Here is a 19,085-nt window from a genome sequence, read left to right as displayed (position 1 = left end):
GGGAAGCAGTCCCTGTGTGCGTTTGCCTCAGTTTGACCCTCACAGACAAACACAGCCCAACCTACTAGTGTCCTTCTGGTTCCCAAATGGCACCCTATTCGCTATGGGCCCTGGTCAAAAGTAGTGCACTATATAGGGAATAAGGTGCCATTTGTGGCGCTGACATTTCCTTGTGTAGCTGTGAAGAGATGAATAAAAATAGATGTATTTTCGAACCTCACTAAGATTGACCTACCATACCCCTCAGAGGTCAGGTCTGTTTCCTGTTCCCATGGAGAAGAAAACATCAAAGATATGATGTTTATTGTTCACTTCTTCTTTTTTTTTGTCTTTGGAAATAAAGATTTGCATAATTATGTTCTGGTATAAATGTTTAAAGCTGCAATCCATAGCGGGGAAACTGCCACGTCCGTTTGTGATATTACGAGGTGTTCCTTCTTCCTTCAGAAGGTGTTCCTTCTGTTGTGTGCTGTTTGTTCTGTACAAGACCAAGGTAATGTGGATTAGAAAGTCATTACTTCTGTTGTGTGCTGTTTGTTCTGTACAAGACCAAGGTAATGTGGATTAGAAAGTCATTACTTCTGTTGTGTGCTGTTTGTTCTGTACAAGACCAAGGTAATGTGGATTAGAAAGTCATCACTGTGCAACATGCATACAGCTCCATTCAGTTCATAGTAAGTAACGCCTCACTTGGTTCACTAGTACTACATAGTATCACACTCAGATACGCCATCTGTTGGCTTGGCTACATCTCGTAACAACTTCAAACGATCAACCCTGTTTTTTTCCCTTGGACATCATTGCAGGCATGATAGAACAGCAGAGTATGTACTACAATGTTTTTTTACCACAATGCTGGATGCTCATTTCCTGAAAACAATAACCATAACAAACGTGCTTGGAATGGCCATCTTGGATCTCAGTGTGCCTGGGACGGCCATCTTGGATCTCAGTGTGCCTGGAACGGCCATCTTGGATCTCAGTGTGCCTGGAATGGCCATCTTGGATCTCAGTGTGCCTGGAATGGCCATCTTGGATCTCAGTGTGCCTGGAATGGCCATCTTGGATCTCACTGTGCCTGGAATGGCCATCTTGGATCTCAGTGCGCCTGGAATGGCCATCTTGGATCTCACTGTGCCTGGAACGGCCATCTTGGATCTCACTGTGCCTGGAACGGCCATCTTGGATCTCAATGTGCCTGGAACGGCCATCTTGGATCTCAGCTGACAATATACAATGTTTGTTCTTTTAAGCTGTTCTGATATACTGACTCACTAACCCAACTTTTGTTCTCTCTCTCTCCTCTCTCGTTCCATTCAAGCACACATACACTGACACTCACACTCACTCACACACTCACTCACACACTCTCACTCACACACTCACACACTCACACTCACACACTCACACACTCTCACACACTCACACTCACACACTCACACACTCACACACTCACACACAAACACTCACACACTCTCACTCACACACTCACACACAAACACTCACACACTCACACACAAACACTCTCACTCACACACTCTCACTCACACACAAACACTCACACACAAACACTCACACACTCACACTCACACACAAACACTCACACACTCACTCTCTCACAGGGAAGTGGGTACTATTTGGGACTCTTCAGCAGAAGGCCTTTGTTTGGTTTATTTTGGTCTCGTTCGCTAATTAGCCATTAAGCCATTTAATTACGTGTTCATCTTCGTTAGCCTCCTTGGTAATTGCTGGACTGTGTGTGTATGTGTGTGATTAGACAACAAAGTCATTTGGGGACGTTGAGCCATGAAGACCAGGGCCTTTTCAGTCATGAAGAGTTACACAGTTTTAGTTTGAATACCTGAAAGGAGGATTTTCTGAAATGACCAGACTGAGAATTACTGTCATCATTGGTCTCCATCTCAATAGTCAGGAGTGGCTTCCTGTCCTTGTTCCTCCTCCGTCATTAACCATGTCAGAGCATGGAAGATCATATTCCATGTGTGTGTGTGTGTGTTTTTGTGCATGTTTATGCGCCTGCGTGTGTTTAATCGTGTCGTGTCGTGCCGACATCATGTCAGAGTCACTGACAGAGAGAGAGACAGAAATACAGACAGACAGGCAGGCAGGCAGACAGACAGACAGACAGACAGACAGACAGACAGACAGACAGACAGACAGACAGGCAGAGAGACAGAAATACAGGCAGACAGGCAGACAGACAGAGAGAGAGACAGAAATACAGGCAGGCAGGCAGACAGACAGAGAGAGAGACAGAAATACAGGCAGACAGACAGAGAGAGAGACAGAAATACAGACAGACAGACAGGCAGACAGACAGAGAGAGAGACAGAAATACAGGCAGACAGACAGAGAGAGAGACAGAAATACAGGCAGGCAGGCAGACAGGCAGGCAGGCAGACAGACAGACATAATATTAATTCAGCTTTTCCAGCTGTCTCATTATATTGTGTGTAAACCACTTCCTGAATCCACAGTGAATACATCATGAGTAACACCAATCCTCCATGTAAAACATCATTGCAGATCCCAGTTTATAATGTGGTGTGGGTGTGTAATGTTATTCTAATCAAAGTCTATCCTCTGGGTGTTGCTGTTGAGATTAACAGTATGGATTGCTGCTGTGAATAAATTGAGAATGCTGTTATATTATGCAAACTGTTGGTCATGGTGTGAACATACTGTCAATTACGGCTCTTGTTCTCACAACTCCCTTTTTAATTCTTTATAACCTCTCTTCTCTTCTCCCCCTCTCTCTCTCTCTACCTCTCTCTCTACCTCTCTCCCTCTCTCCTCTCTCTCTCTCTCTCTCTCTCTCTCTCTCTCTCTCTCTCTCTACCTCTCTCTCTACCTCCTCTCTCTCTACCTCTCTCTCTACCTCCCTCCTCTCTCTCTACCTCTCTCTCTACCTCCTCTCTCTCTACCTCTCTCTCTACCTCCCTCCTCTCTCTCTCTCTCTTCTACCTCTCTCTCTACCTCTACCTCTCTCTCTACTTCCCTCTCTCTACCTCTCTCTCTCTCTCTCTCTCTCTACCTCTCTCTCTCCCTCTCTCTCTCTACCTCTCTCTCTCTCTACCCCTCTCTCTCTCTACCTCTCTCTCTACCTCCCTCCTCTCTCTCTCTCTCTCTTCTACCTCTCTCTCTACCTCTCTCTCTACCTCCCTTCTCTCGCTACCTCTCTCTCTCCTCTCTCTCTCTCTCTACCTCTCTCTCTCTACCTCTCTCTCTCTACCTCTCTCTCTACCTCTCTCTCTACCTCCATCTTCTCTCTCTCTCTCTTCTACCTCTCTCTCTACCTCTACCTCTCTCTCTACCTCCCTCCCTCTCTCTCTCTCTCTCTCTCTCTACCTCTCTCCTCTCTCGCTCTCTCTCTACCTCCTCTCTCTCTACCTCTCTCTCTACCTCCCTCCTCTCTCTCTCTCTCTACCTCTCTCTCTACCTCCCTCCTCTCTCTCTCTTCTACCTCTCTCTCTACCTCCCTCCTCTCTCTCTCTTCTACCTCTCTCTCTACCTCTCTCTCTCTCTCTCTCTCTCTCTCTCTCTCTCTCTACCTCCTCTCTCTCTCCCTCTCTCTCTCTCTACCTCTCTCTCTACCTCTCTCTCTCTCTCCTCTCTCTCTACCTCTCTCTCTACCTCCCTCCTCTCTCTACCTCTCTCTCTACCTCTCTCTCTCTCTCTCTCTCTCTACCTCTCTCTCTCTACCTCTCTCTCTCTCTCTACCTCTCTCTACCCCTCTCTCTCTCTACCTCTCTCCTCTCTCGCTCTCTCTCTACCTCTCTCTCTACCTCTCTCTCTCTCTCTCTCTCTACCTCTCTCTCTCTACCTCTCTCTCTCTCTACCTCTCTCTCTACCCCTCTCTCTCTCTACCTCTCTCCTCTCGCTCTCTCTCTACCTCTCTCTCTACCTCCCTCCTCTCTCTCTCTCTTCTACCTCCCTTCTACCTCTACCTCTCTCTCTACCTCTCTCTCCCTCTCTCTCTCTACCTCTCTCTCTCTCTACCTCTCTCCTCTCTCTCTCTCTCTCTACCTCCTCTCTCTCTACCTCTCTCTCTCTACCTCCCTCCTCTCTATCTCTCTCTCCTCTCTGTGTGGTCAACAAGCTCTCTATCTACCTCTCTCTCTCTCTACCGCTCTCTCTCTACCTCTCTCTCTACCTCTCTCTCTCTCTCTACCTCTCTCTCTCTCTCTCTCTCTCTCTCTACTCTCTCTCTCGCTCTCTCTCTACCTCTCTCTCTACCTCCCTCCTCTCTATCTCTCTCTCCTCTCTGTGTGGTCAACAAGCTCTCTCTCTACCTCCCTCCTCTCTCTCTCTCTCTCTCTACCTCTCTCTCTACCTCTACCTCTCTCTCTACCTCTCTCTCCCTCTCTCTCTACCTCTCTCTCTCTACCTCTCTCCTCTCTCGCTCTCTCTCTACCTCCTCTCTCTCTACCTCTCTCTCTACCTCCCTCCTCTCTCTCTCTCTTCTACCTCTCTCTCTACCTCTACCTCCCTCTCTCTACCTCTCTCTCTCTCTCTCTCTCTCTCTCTCTCTCTCTCTCTCTCTCTCTCTCTCTCTACCTCCTCTCTCTCTCCCTCTCTCTCTACCGCTCTCTCTCTCTACCTCTCTCTCTCTCTCTCTCTCTCTTCTACCTCTCTCTCTACCTCCCTCCTCTCTCTCTCTTCTACCTCTCTCTCTACCTCTACCTCTCTCTCTACCTCCCTCTCTCTACCTCTCTCTCTCTCTCTCTCTCTCTCTCTCTCTCTACCTCCTCTCTCTCTACCTCTCTCTCTACCTCTCTCTCTACCTCCCTCCTCTCTCTCTCTCTCTACCTCTCTCTCTCTCTCTCTACCTCTCTCTCTACCCCTCTCTCTCTCTACCTCTCTCCTCTCTCTCTCTCTCTCTACCTCTCTCTCTACCTCTCTCTCTCTCTCTCTCTCTACCTCTCTCTCTCTACCTCTCTCTCTCTCTCTACCTCTCTCTCTACCCCTCTCTCTCTCTACCTCTCTCCTCTCGCTCTCTCTCTACCTCTCTCTCTACCTCCCTCCTCTCTCTCTCTCTCTACCTCTCTCTCTACCTCTACCTCTCTCTCTCCTCTCTCTCCCTCTCTCTCTCTACCTCTCTCTCTCTCTACCTCTCTCTCTCTACCTCTCTCTCTCTCGCTCTCTCTCTACCTCCCTCTCTCTCTCTCTCTCTCTCTCTACCTCCCTCCTCTCTCTCTCTACCTCTCTCTCTCTACCTCTCTCTCTCTCTACCTCTCTCTCTACCTCTCTCTCTCTCTCTCTACCTCTCTCTCTCTACCTCCCTCCTCTCTCTCTCTCTACCTCCTCTCTCTCTACCTCTCTCTCTCTCTACCTCCCTCCTCTCTCTCTCTCTCTTCTACCTCTCTCTCTACCTCTACCTCTCTCTACCTCTCTCTCTCTCTCTCTCTCTCTCTCTCTCTCTCTCTCTCTCTCTCTCTCTCTCTCTCTCTCCTCTCTCTCTCCTCCTCTCTCTCTCCCTCTCTCTCTCTCTCTCTCTCGCTACCTCTCTCTCTCTCTCTACCTCTCTTCTACCTCTCTCTCTCTCTCTCTCTCTCTCTCTCTTCTACCTCTCTCTACCTCCCTCCTCTCTCTCTCTTCTACCTCTCTCTACCTCTACCTCTCTCTCTACCTCTCTCTCCCTCTCTCTCTCTCCCTCTCTCTCTCTACCTCTCTCTCTCTACCTCTCTCTCTCTACCTCCCTCCTCTCTCTCTCTCTCTCTCTTCTACCTCTCTCTACCTCTACCTCTCTCTCTACCTCCCTCTCTACTCTCCTCTCTTCTACTCTCTCTCTCTCTCTCTCTCTCTCTCTTCTACCTCTCTCTCTACCTCCCTCCTCTCTCTCTCTTCTACCTCTCTCTCTACCTCTACCTCTCTCTCTACCTCCCTCCTCTCTCTCTCTCTCTACCTCTCTCTCTCTCTCTCTACCTCTCTCTCTCTCTCTACCTCTCTCTCTACCCCTCTCTCTCTCTACCTCTCTCCTCTCGCGCTCTCTCTCTACCTCTCTCTCTACCTCTCTCTCTATCTCTCTCTCTCTCTACCTCTCTCTCTACCTCCCTCCTCTCTCTCTCTTCTACCTCTCTCTCTACCTCTACCTCTCTCTCTACCTCTCTCTCCCTCTCTCTCTCTCTACCTCTCTCTCTCTCTACCTCTCTCTCTCTACCTCTCTCCTCTCTCGCTCTCTCTCTACCTCCTCTCTCTCTACCTCTCTCTCTCTACCTCCCTCATCTCTCTCTCTACCTCTCTCTCTCTCTACCGCTCTCTCTCTCTACATCTCTCTCTACCTCTCTCTCTCTCTCTCTCTCTCTCTCTCTACCTCTCTCTCTCTCTCTCTCTCTCTCTCTCTCTCTCCTCTCTGTGTGGTCAACAAGCTCTCTCTCTCTACCTCCCTCCTCTCTCTCTTCTACCTCTCTCTCTACCTCTACCTCTCTCTCTACCTCTCTCTCCCTCTCTCTCTCTCCCTCTCTCTCTCTACCTCTCTCTCTACCTCTCTCTCTCTACCTCCCTCCTCTCTCTCTCTCTCTCTTCTACCTCTCTCTCTACCTCTACCTCTCTCTCTACCTCCCTCTCTCTACCTCTCTCTACCTCTCTCTCTACCTCCTCTCTCTCTCTCTCCCTCTCTCTCTCTACCGCTCTCTCTCTCTACCTCTCTCTCTCTCTACCTCTCTTCTACCTCTCTCTCTCTCTCTCTCTCTCTCTCTCTCTCTCTCTCTCTCTCTCTCTCTCTCTCTCTCTCTCTCTCTACCTCTCTCTCTCGCTCTCTCTCTACCTCCCTCCTCTCTATCTCTCTCTATCTCTCTCTCCTCTCTGTGTGGTCAACAAGGTGTTATATGTGATTGTTTTAATCTTTCATGGTTTCTATGTTGGTTTTCTAGATGATCAATTTAAATCTCTGTCCCTCCATCTCTCTCTTCCTCTCTCTTCCTCTCTCACACTCTCTCTCTCCATCTCTTTGTCCATCAGGTTGTGTTGGTGGTCAGTACCAGCGGAAGCTGTACAAGGATCTGTTGACTAACTATAACCGTCTGGAGAGACCAGTGTTCAACGACTCAGCTCCTATACTGGTGGAACTGGGCTTCACACTGTTACAGATCATAGACGTGGTGAGTCTCTGTATACTGGTAGAACTGGGCTTCACACTGTTACAGATCATAGACGTGGTGAGTCTCTGTATACTGGTAGAACTGGGCTTCACACTGTTACAGATCATAGACGTGGTGAGTCTCTCTGTGTACTGGTAGAACTGGGCTTCACACTGTTACAGATCATAGACGTGGTGAGTCTCTCTGTATACTGGTAGAACTGGGCTTCACACTGTTACAGATCATAGACGTGGTGAGTCTCTCTGTATACTGGTAGAACTGGGCTTCACACTGTTACAGATCATAGACGTGGTGAGTCTCTCTGTATACTGGTAGAACTGGGCTTCACACTGTTACAGATCATAGACGTGGTGAGTCTCTCTGTATACTGGTAGAACTGGGCTTCACACTGTTACAGATCATAGACGTGGTGAGTCTCTCTGTATACTGGTAGAACTGGGCTTCACACTGTTACAGATCATAGACGTGGTGAGTCTCTCTGTATACTGGTAGAACTGGGCTTCACACTGTTACAGATCATAGACGTGGTGAGTCTCTCTGTATACTGGTAGAACTGGGCTTCACACTGTTACAGATCATAGACGTGGTGAGTCTCTCTGTATACTGGTAGAACTGGGCTTCACATCACACTGTTACAGATCATAGACGTGGTGAGTCTCTCTGTATACTGGTAGAACTGGTGTCAATTGGTTAGACAGTCAGGAAATATGGAGGAACTTACGATACAGCGGTTGCTGACCCATGCTTCCCTAATGTTATTCTGCAGTATCTTCTGATGCTGACCCATGCTTCCCTAATGTTATTCTGCAGTATCTTCTGATGCTGACCCCCCTAATGTTATTCTGCAGTATCTTCTGATGCTGACCCATGCTTCCCTAATGTTATTCTGCAGTATCTTCTGATGCTGACCCATGCTTCCCTAATGTTATTCTGCAGTATCTTCTGATGCTGGCCCATGCTTCCCTAATGTTATTCTGCAGTATCTTCTGATGCTGACCCATGCTTCCCTAATGTTATTCTGCAGTATCTTCTGATGCTGGCCCATGCTTCCCTAATGTTATTCTGCAGTATCTTCTGATGCTGACCCATGCTTCCCTAATGTTATTCTGCAGTATCTTCTGATGCTGGCCCATGCTTCCCTAATGTTATTCTGCAGTATCTTCTGATGCTGACCCATGCTTCCCTAATGTTATTCTGCAGTATCTTCTGATGCTGGCCCATGCTTCCCTAATGTTATTCTGCAGTATCTTCTGATGCTGACCCATGCTTCCCTAATGTTATTCTGCAGTATCTTCTGATGCAGACCCATGCTTATCCATAGCTGTATATTATACTCCCTGATATTATTCATCTACTTAGAAACCCACAGCCCTCACTGTATCCCCTCTGTCTCTCTCTCTTCTTCTCTCTCCTTCTCTCTCCTTCTCTCTCCTCTCTCTCTCCTCTCTCTCTCCTTCTCTCTCCTCTCTCTCTCCTTCTCTCTCCTTCTCTCTCCTTCTCTCTCCTCTCTCTCTCCTTCTCTCTCCTTCTCTCTCCTTCTCTCTCCTTCTCTCTCCTCTCTCTCTCCTTCTCTCACTGTATCCCCTCTGTCTCTCTCTCTCCTCTCTCTCTCCTTCTCTCTCCTTCTCTCTCCTTCTCTCTCCTCTCTCTCTCCCTCCTCTCACTGTATCCCCTCTGTCTCTCTCTCTCCTTCTCTCTCCTTCTCTCTCCTCTCTCTCTCCTTCTCTCCCTCCTCTCACTGTATCCCCTCCGTCTCTCTCTCTCCTTCTCTCTCCTCTCTCTCTCCTTCTATCTCCTTCTCTCTCTCTCTCTCTCTCCTTCTCTCTCCTCTCTCTCCTCTCTCTCTCCTTCTCTCTCCTCTCTCTCTCTCTCTTTCTCTCTCCTTCTCTCTCCTTCTCTCCCTCCTCTCACTGTATCCCCTCCGTCTCTCTCTCTCCTGTCTCTCTCCTTCTCTCCCTCCTCTCCCTGTCTCCTTCTCCCTCCTTCTCTATTCCTCCTCTCCCTGTCTCCCTCCTTCTCTCTCCTTATCTTCCTCCTCTCCCTGTCTCCCTGTCTCTCTCTCTCCCTGTCTCTCTCTCTCCCTGTCTCTCTCTCTCCCTGTCTCCCTCTCTCCCTGTCTCTCTCTCTCCCTGTCTCCTCCTTCTCTCCCTCCTCTCCCTGTCTCCCTGTCTCCCTGTCTCCATCCCCTTGTATCCTTGTTTTCATTTTGCCACTCCAAAGGGCTTGACTAGCTTTCCCAACACGAAAATTCAATCTTGGAGGATGATGTGTTGCTCCCCTCCCCCTCACATATTTTCTCTTGCTCTCTCAACCTTTCACCTTTTTCAGCTCGCTCTGCATTCTTCTCAATTCTCTTCACTCTCTCTCTCTCTCTCTCTCTCTCTCTCTCTCTTAATATAATTCCAATTCAATGTACATATTGCCAAAGCTTACTTTGGAAAGTTACAATATGAAAATAATTGTAAGATAAGAATAAGAATCAAAATGGTCAACAGTAAATGTTTTATATTTTTGACATTTTGTCAGGAAATGCAGCTCCGTCTCAGGTTCTGTTGTTGTGCAGTGGTTGCAGAGCCTTTCCTCTACAGGGAGCCAGGTTTTCCTGTGTCTACCCTTCTCAATGGCAAGGCTGTGCTCACTGAGCCGGTCTCTCTCTCTCTCTCGCTCTCTCTCTCTCGTTCTCCCTCACTCTCTCGTTCTCCCTCCATCTCTCTCTCTCTCTCTCTCTCTCTCTCTCATTCTCCCTCTCTCTCTCGTTCTCCCTCTCTCTCTCGTTCTCCCTCTCTCTCTCTCTCTCTCATTCTCGTTCTCTCTCTCGTTCTCTCTCTCTCTCTCTCATTCTCTCTCGCTCTCTCTCTCTCTCGTTCTCCCTCTCTCTCTCTCTCTCATTCTCCCTCTCTCTCTCTCGTTCTCTCTCGTTCTTTCTCTCGTTCTCTCTCTCGTTCTCGCTCTCCCCCCTCCTCAATCTTTCTCTCTCCTCCCTCTCTCTCACCCCCTCAATCTTTCTCCACCTCCCTCTCTCTCCTCCCTCTCTCTCACCACCTCAATCTTTCTCCATCTCCCTCTCTCTCCTCCCTCTCTCTCACCCCCTCAATCTTTCTCCATCTCCCTCTCTCTCCTCCCTCTCTCTCCTCCCTCTCTCTCACCCCTCAATCGTTCTCCATCTCCCTCTCTCTCCTCCCTCTCTCTCACCCCTCAATCGTTCTCCATCTCCCTCTCTCTCCTCCCTCTCTCTCCTCCCTCTCTCTCACCCCCTCAATCGTTCTCCATCTCTCTGTCTCTCCAGTTGGCTGTTACAACAACAACAAAGTTTCCTGGAGGATCATCAGTCAGAGCAGCTGTCACACACACACACACACGCACACACACACGCACACACACACACACACACACACACACACACACACACACACACACACACACACACGCACACACACACGCACACACACGCACACACACACACGCGCACACACACACGCGCACACACACACACACACACACGCACACACACACACACGCGCGCACACGCATGCACACACGCACACACGCACACACGCATACACACACACAACCGCTTTCCTGACTGTCTAACCAATTGACCTACCATATCTGTAACCTACAGTATTGACCTACCATATCTGTAACCTACAGTATTGACCTACCATATCCGTGACCTACAGTATTGACCTACCATATCTGTAACCTACAGTATTGACCTACCATATCTGTAACCTACAGTATTGACCTACCATATCTGTAACCTACAGTATTGACCTACCATATCCGTAACCTACAGTATTGACCTACCATATCTGTAACCTATGGTATTGACCTACCATATCTGTAACCTACAGTATTGACCTACCATATCTGTAACCTACAGTATTGACCTACCATATCTGTAACCTACAGTATTGACCTACCATATCCATGACCTACAGTATTGACCTACCATATCTGTAACCTACAGTATTGACCTACCATATCTGTGACCTACAGTATTGACCTACCATATCTGTGACCTACAGTATTGACCTACCATATCTGTAACCTACAGTATTGACCTACCATATCTGTAACCTACAGTATTGACCTACCATATCCGTGACCTACAGTATTGACCTACCATATCTGTAACCTACAGTACATTCTCAGAATATTACCACGACATTCCCAGAATATTTCATAATATTCCCAGAATTCCCAGGGTGAAATGTTCATTTCAATATTATCGACAGTGGATTGGAAACAGTGGATGTTTTACAACCTCCAATGTGGTTATATTTCAACAGGAGATTAGTGAAACCTCAGACTCTGTTAATGATATTGAATATGTTGTGTGAGCTCTCTCACTCTAAACTGCATAGATAAAAACATGGCCGCTCGTCCTCGGCTCCGCTCGGCCCCAGCCTGGCCCCAGATGGCGAGGGCTCGTAGGCTGTATGGCTGGGAAGCTGTGAAACTGTGAACGCGTGGCTTCCTCTCAATCAGTTCACAGGCTGCGCCTCCGAGCCAGCTGCTGCTCCACTACACCGCTAAACTTGTGTGTGTGTGTGTGTGTGTGTGTGTGTGTGTGTGTGTGTGTGTGTGTGTGTGTGTGTGTGTGTGTGTGTGTGTGTGTGTGTGTGTGCGCGTGCATGTGCGCATGTGCGTGAGAGAGAGAGAGAGAGCCCGAATTAGTTTATTGAGCTTGCCTGGTGCAATGAAATCGTCCCAAAAGTGCAAACTCTGAAAGCTTGGTGGAGGCCTGAACTCCAGTGTGATTGGTCCTCACTGATGCTGCTTCACTACTTTCTAATCATAGTAGTGTATTTCTACACTCCATTATAGATGACCAGTAGAGAAGTTAGGAGTGGGGCTGATTTGGCCTTTTGTTTTTGATGGTGATGGTAAGATATGTGTGTGTGTGTGTGTGTGTGTGCGTGTGTGTGTTAGTGAATAATGTAGGAGCGTGGCTCACCGTGACCATGGCTCCATCTGGAGGAAGGAGAGGAAGTGGGACAGGTCACAACACTCACCGTCTGACACACACACACACACACACACACACACACACACACACACACACACACACACACACACACACACAGACAGAGAGAGAGAGCAACCCATTGCCCTCTGTCCCTAAACCCTCTTTCTGGGTCACACACACAGACACACATTCTAGGAAAAAAAACAGTCCTTAAGACCAATCTGTTCATTTAGGGAGAGAGAGGGAGGACAGAGAGACAAAACAGTCCTTATAACCAATCTGTTCATTTAGGGAGAGAGAGGGAGGACAGAGATACAAAACAGTCCTTAAGACCAATCTGTTCATTTAGGGAGAGAGAGGGAGGACAGAGAGACAAAACAGTCCTTAAGACCAATCTGTTCATTTAGGGAGAGAGAGGGAGGACAGAGATACAAAACAGTCCTTAAGACCAATCTGTTCATTTAGGGAGAGAGAGGGAGGACAGAGAGACAAAACAGTCCTTATAACCAATCTGTTCATTTAGGGAGAGAGAGGGAGGACAGAGAGACAGAGGGAGGACAGAGAGACAAAACAGTCATTATAACCAATCTGTTCATTTAGGGAGAGAGAGGGAGGACAGAGAGAGAGGGAGGACAGAGAGACAAAACAGTCATTATAACCAATCTGTTCATTTAGGGAGAGAGAGGGAGGACAGAGAGACAAAACAGTCATTATAACCAATCTGTTCATTTAGGGAGAGAGAGGGAGGACAGAGAGACAAAACAGTCCTTGTAACCAATATGTTCATTTAGGGAGAGAGAGGGAGGACAGAGAGACAGAGAGACAGAGGGAGGACAGAGAGACAAAACAGTCCTTAAGACCAATCTGTTCATTTAGGGAGAGAGAGGGAGGACAGAGAGACAAAACAGTCCTTATAACCAATCTGTTCATTTAGGGAGAGAGAGGGAGGACAGAGAGACAAAACAGTCCTTAAGACCAATCTGTTCATTTAGGGAGAGAGAGGGAGGACAGAGAGACAAAACAGTCCTTAAGACCAATCTGTTCATTTAGGGAGAGATAGGGAGGACAGAGAGACAGAGAGACAAAACAGTCCTTATAACCAATATGTGCATTTAGGGAGAGAGAGGGAGGACAGAGAGACAAAACAGTCCTTAAGACCAACCTGTTCATTTAGGGAGAGAGAGGGAGGACAGAGAGACAGAGAGACAAAACAGTCCTTATAACCAATCTGTTCATTTAGGGAGAGAGAGGGAGGACAGAGAGACAAAACAGTCCTTAAGACAAATCTGTTCATTTAGGGAGAGAGAGGGAGGACAGAGAGACAAAACAGTCCTTAAGACCAATCTGTTCATTTAGGGAGAGAGAGGGAGGACAGAGAGACAGAGAGACAAAACAGTCCTTATAACCAATATGTTCATTTAGGGAGAGAGAGGGAGGACAGAGAGACAAAACAGTCCTTATAACCAATATGTTCATTTAGGGAGAGAGAGGGAGGACAGAGAGACAAAACAGTCCTTATAACCAATATGTTCATTTAGGGAGAGAGAGGGAGGACAGAGAGACAGAGAGACAGAGGGAGGACAGAGAGACAAAACAGTCCTTATAACCAATATGTTCATTTAGGGAGAGAGGGGGAGGACAGAGAGACAGAGGGAGGACAGAGAGACAGAGGGAGGACAGAGAGACAGAGGGAGGACAGAGAGACAGAGGGAGGACCAAGAGACAGAGGGAGGACCGAGAGACAGAGGGAGGACCGAGAGACAGAGGGAGGACCGAGAGACAGAGGGAGGACAGAGAGACAGAGGGAGGACAGAGAGACAGAGGGAGGACAGAGAGACAGAGGGAGGACAGAGAGACAGAGGGAGGACCGAGAGACAGAGGGAGGACCGAGAGACAGAGGGAGGACCGAGAGACAGAGGGAGGACCGAGAGACAGAGGGAGGACCGAGAGACAGAGGGAGGACAGAGAGACAGAGGGAGGACCGAGAGACAGAGGGAGGACCGAGAGACAGAGGGAGGACCGAGAGACAGAGGGAGGACAGAGAGACAGAGGGAGGACCGAGAGACAGAGGGAGGACCGAGAGACAGAGGGAGGACAGAGAGACAGAGGGAGGACCGAGAGACAGAGGGAGGACCGAGAGACAGAGGGATAAAAGGAGGAAGAGCTATTTAGAATCAGTGCTTGTCGGATGTATTGTTCTTTTAGTCATGTGATTGGATGTCTATTGTTCTTTTAGTCATGTGATTGGATGTCTATTGTTCTTTTAGTCATATGATTGGATGTCTATTGTTCTTTTAGTCATATGATTGGATGTCTATTGTTATTTTAGTCATGTGATTGGATGTCTATTGTTCTTTTAGTCATGTGATTGGATGTCTATTGTTCTTTTAGTCATGTGATTGGATGTCCATTGTTCTTTTATTCATGTGATTGGATGTCCATTGTTCTTTTAGTCATGTGATTGGATGTCCATTGTTCTTTTAGTCATGTGATTGGATGTCCATTGTTCTTTTAGTCATGTGATTGGATGTCCATTGTTCTTTTAGTCATGTGATTGGATGTCCTCTGTTCTTTTAGTCATGTGATTGGATGTCCTCTGTTCTTTTAGTCATGTGATTGGATGTCCTAGAGAGAGAGTTCTGGTCTTGTTGTTGTCCATAGTGTTCTTTAATACATACCACATCAGAGCAGGAAGCTGTAGGGATTCCCAACAGGGATGGGACTGCTGATCCTGGGTTTCCCTGATGACATTCACTGTATGTGAGGTATTACAGCCTGATCCTGTGTTCTAATTGGCACCCTATTCCCGAAAGAGCCCTATGGGCCCTGGTCCAAAGTAGTGCACTATATAGGGAATAGGGTGCCAGTGTGTTTTCAGCATGCTGTTGAGGTGACAGGGATAGATTGTATTAAGTCAGTGTGTTTTCAGCATGCTGTTGAGGTGACAGGGATAGATTGCATTAAGTCAGTGTGTTTTCAGCATGCTGTTGAGGTGACAGGGATAGATTGTATTAAGTCAGTGTGTTTTCAGCATGCTGTTGAGGTGACAGGGATAGATTGTATTAAGTCAGTGTGTTTTCAGCATGCTGTTGAGGTGACAGGGATAGATTGCATTAAGTCAGTGTGTTTTCAGCATGCTGTTGAGGTGACAGGGATAGATTGCATTAAGTCAGTGTGTTTTCAGCATGCTGTTGAGGTGACAGGGATAGATTGTATTAAGTCAGTGGTGTGTTTTCAGCATGCTGTTGAGGTGACAGGGATAGATTGTATTAAGTCAGTGTGTTTTCAGCATGCTGTTGAGGTGACAGGGATAGATTGCATTAAGTCAGTGTGTTTTCAGCATGCTGTTGAGGTGACAGGGATAGATTGCATTAAGTCAGTGTGTTTTCAGCATGCTGTTGAGGTGACAGGGATAGATTGCATTAAGTCAGTGTGTTTTCAGCATGCTGTTGAGGTGACAGGGATAGATTGCATTAAGTCAGTGTGTTTTCAGCATGCTGTTGAGGTGACAGGGATAGATTGCATTAAGTCAGTGTGTTTTCAGCATGCTGTTGAGGTGACAGGGATAGATTGCATTAAGTCAGTGTGTTTTCAGCATGCTGTTGAGGTGACAGGGATAGATTGCATTAAGTCAGTGTGTTTTCAGCATGCTGTTGAGGTGACAAGGATAGATTGCATTAAGTCAGTGTGTTTTCAGCATGCTGTTGAGGTGACAGGGATAGATTGCATTAAGTCAGTGTGTTTTCAGCATGCTGTTGAGGTGACAGGGATAGATTGCATTAAGTCAGTGTGTTTTCAGCATGCTGTTGAGGTGACAGGGATAGATTGCATTAAGTCAGTGTGTTTTCAGCATGCTGTTGAGGTGACAAGGATAGATTGCATTTTTTGCAGCTTCCATTTTCATTGTCTGTGTATTATTCAATAAACCACAGGCAGGTTATAGAGTCATATATTTTCCCTCTTATTCCCAACTGAGGTAATGGGAGGTGCAGTTCCTGGAGTTTCCCAGATTAAATATGCTATTTGTGAGGTATTCAATTGTAGTATTTTCATCAAGTCGTTGCTTGTGAGGTGAACGATGATTTTATATTACAGAGGATTACGCTTTCACAGTTTTAATTTCCTACACTCATTCATTGGATAGTATGTGCTGTCAATCACATGAATACATTAATAATAGAACCAAGATAACTGTTGTAGCAGAGAAAGGACGTTGTGTTTACGAGCCTGGTTGTTGAGAATGGACTTACATGGTACGCTGCTGCACAGCTGGGGGAGAGGAGAGATGAGTAGAGAGAGAGAGAGAGGAGAGATGAGTAGAGAGATAGAGAGGAGAGATGAGTAGAGAGATAGAGAGAGATGAGTAGAGAGAGAGTGAAGATTGAGAGAAGAGAGGGAGATTAAATAATACTAGAGTCTGGACAGGACAGAAGAGGAGAGGAGAGAACAGGACATAAAGCTGAGACGGAGAGAGAGAGAGCGGGGGAGATATCGCCTGGTGGAGGGAGGGACTGTGGACTGTCATGTCAGGACCACCCTGCTAGCTTCACTCTACTGTTAGTACTGTAGACCTGCATCTCAGAGACTCTTTGTCACAGACAGGGTTTCAGATGACAGCCTGCTTTGTGACACAGACAGGGTTCCAGATGACAGCCTGCTTTGTGACACAGACAGGGTTTCAGATGATAGCCTGCTTTGTGACACAGACAGGGTTCCAGATGACAGCCTGCTTCGTGTCACAGACAGGGTTTCAGATGACAGCCTGCTTTGTGACACAGACAGGGTTCCAGATGACAGCCTGCTTCGTGTCACAGACAGGGTTTCAGATGACAGCCTGCTTTGTGACACAGACAGGGTTTCAGATGATAGCCTGCTTCGTGACACAGACAGGGTTTCAGATGACTTCCTGCTTTGTGACACAGACAGACAGGGTTTCAGATGACTTCCTGCTTTGTGACACAGACAGGGTTTCAGATGACTTCCTGCTTTGTGACACAGACAGGGTTTCAGATGATTTCCTGCTTGGTGACACAGACAGGGTTTCAGATGACAGCCTGCTTTGTGACACAGACAGACAGGGTTTCAGATGACAGCCTGCTTTGTGACACAGACAGACAGGGTTTCAGATGACTTCCTGCTTTGTGACACAGACAGGGTTTCAGATGACTTCCTGCTTTGTGACACAGACAGGGTTTCAGATGACTTCCTGCTTTGTGACACAGCGGGGTGAATCCTAACTTCACTTAGTCTTACGTTGATGTCCCGGGGAGTCTAAGTGAGTGGAAGTTAGGGGTTTTGCCCGTATCACTAGACACTGACTACGATGAGCATCTATAGCTTTAGATTGCGTATCTAGTGTATCTCTGAAGGTCTCTCTCATTAAGAGATATAGAGGTGGGATGACCACCGCTGGCAGAGTTCCGTCATTAACATTCCTCCTAGATATTTACATGCAGTGTGTAATTAGTGTGTGTGCTCTGCTTACGAATGAGCTCCTTGTCTTTAGTGTAGAAAGAGTTTTAACTGTCTCTCTCCTCTACCACGTCCAAAACAACTTGTTAGACAGTTCAGTAGCTCCGAGACATTCTCACTACTGATGTGTATCATTCAGGAGGCTGTAAATAAATCAACATTGAATGCTTATACAAATATAAAGTGTTTTTTTCTACAACGTGCTGGAATGTTTGTTCACGTTTTCATGGTAATGTTTTACTGTCATTTGGTGACGACTACCTGTGTCAAGTTAGATCATGTTACCCTGTATTAGCTTGATGTACCGTGTAGCATTGAGTCTGTTTTAAATACTACCCTCTCAGCCCACTAATGCTGAGATTCACCCTCAAGACGAAAGAGAACAACCAAACTTTTCACCTCTGGCTGATGTTTGGTTTGTGGTTATCCTCTAGAACAGGGGATCAGCTGTCTTCCTGTCTCTCTCTCTCTCTCTCTCTCTCTCTCTCTCTCTCTCTCTCTCTCTGTATCTCTCTCTCTGTATCTCTCTCTCTCTCTCTCTCTCTCTCTCTCTCTCTCTCTCACTCTCTGTATCTCTCTCTCTCTCTCTCTTTCTCTCTGTCGTTCTCTCTCTCTCTCTCTCTCTCTCTCTCTCTCCCTCTCTCTGTCTCTCTCTCTCTCTCTCTCTCTCTCTCTCTGTCTCTCTCTCTCTCTCTCTCTCTCTCTCTCTCTCTCTCTCTCTGTCGTTCTCTCTCTCTCTCTCTCTGTCTCTCTCTCTCTCTCTCTCTCTCTCTCTCTCTCTCTCTCTCTTTCTCTCTGTCGTTCTCTCTCTCTCTCTCTCTCTCTCTCTCTCTCTCTCTCTCTCTCTCTAACTTCAATGTCCATCCTTCGCTGTCCCCTCTCTTCTTCTCCTCCCTCCTCCTCCATCATCGTTCCTGGAAGCCGTTCCCGGAACAAAAACAGACCAAATGTTACAACGGTGCCCTGCCAAGATGGCCGCCTTCCATCTGAAAACACATTTTAACTGCAAGCGTTTTGATACTCACACCAGAGCCAACATCCCCCTCAGCGGTTTAGTTTTCTTTAGTTTAGTCATCCGTTAGTTCAGGGATGAATTTATACGAGCCACAGCCAGAACTCCACCGTCTGTATTAGATACAGTAGTCTCCAGAACTCTACAGTCTGTATTAGATACGATAGTCTCTACAGTCTGTATTAGATACAGTAGTCTCTACAGTCTGTATTAGATACAGTAGTCTCTACAGTCTGTATTAGATACAGTAGTCTCCAGAACTCCACCGTCTGTATTAGATACAGTAGTCTCTACAGTCTGTATTAGATACAGTAGTCTCCAGAACTCCAACGTCTGTATTAGATACAGTAGTCTCTACCGTCTGTATTAGATACAGTAGTCTCTACAGTCTGTATTAGATACAGTAGTCTCCAGAACTCCACCGTCTGTATTAGATACGGTAGTCTCCAGAACTCCACCGTCTGTATTAGATACAGTAGTCTCCAGAACTCGACAGTCTGTATTAGAT

At 47.1% G+C, this 19,085-nt stretch overlaps 1 protein-coding gene across 1 annotated transcript in view; it reads left to right on the top strand.

Moving 5' to 3' along the window:
- The window catches only part of LOC135561759 (neuronal acetylcholine receptor subunit alpha-7-like), an 85,011-nt gene that overhangs the window by 25,354 nt on the left and 40,572 nt on the right, over positions 1-19,085 (top strand). The window contains exon 2 of the mRNA XM_065003569.1: positions 6,982-7,121. Coding sequence (XP_064859641.1) covers positions 6,982-7,121 — 140 coding nt within the window. The remainder of the gene's footprint in view (positions 1-6,981; positions 7,122-19,085) is intronic.

The sequence above is a fragment of the Oncorhynchus nerka genome, linkage group LG18 (genome assembly GCF_034236695.1).
Source record: "Oncorhynchus nerka isolate Pitt River linkage group LG18, Oner_Uvic_2.0, whole genome shotgun sequence".
NCBI classification, from domain to species: domain Eukaryota; kingdom Metazoa; phylum Chordata; class Actinopteri; order Salmoniformes; family Salmonidae; genus Oncorhynchus; species Oncorhynchus nerka.
The sequence above is the reverse complement of the archived record's forward strand: the minus strand, read 5'-3'. Positions and strand labels throughout refer to the sequence as shown.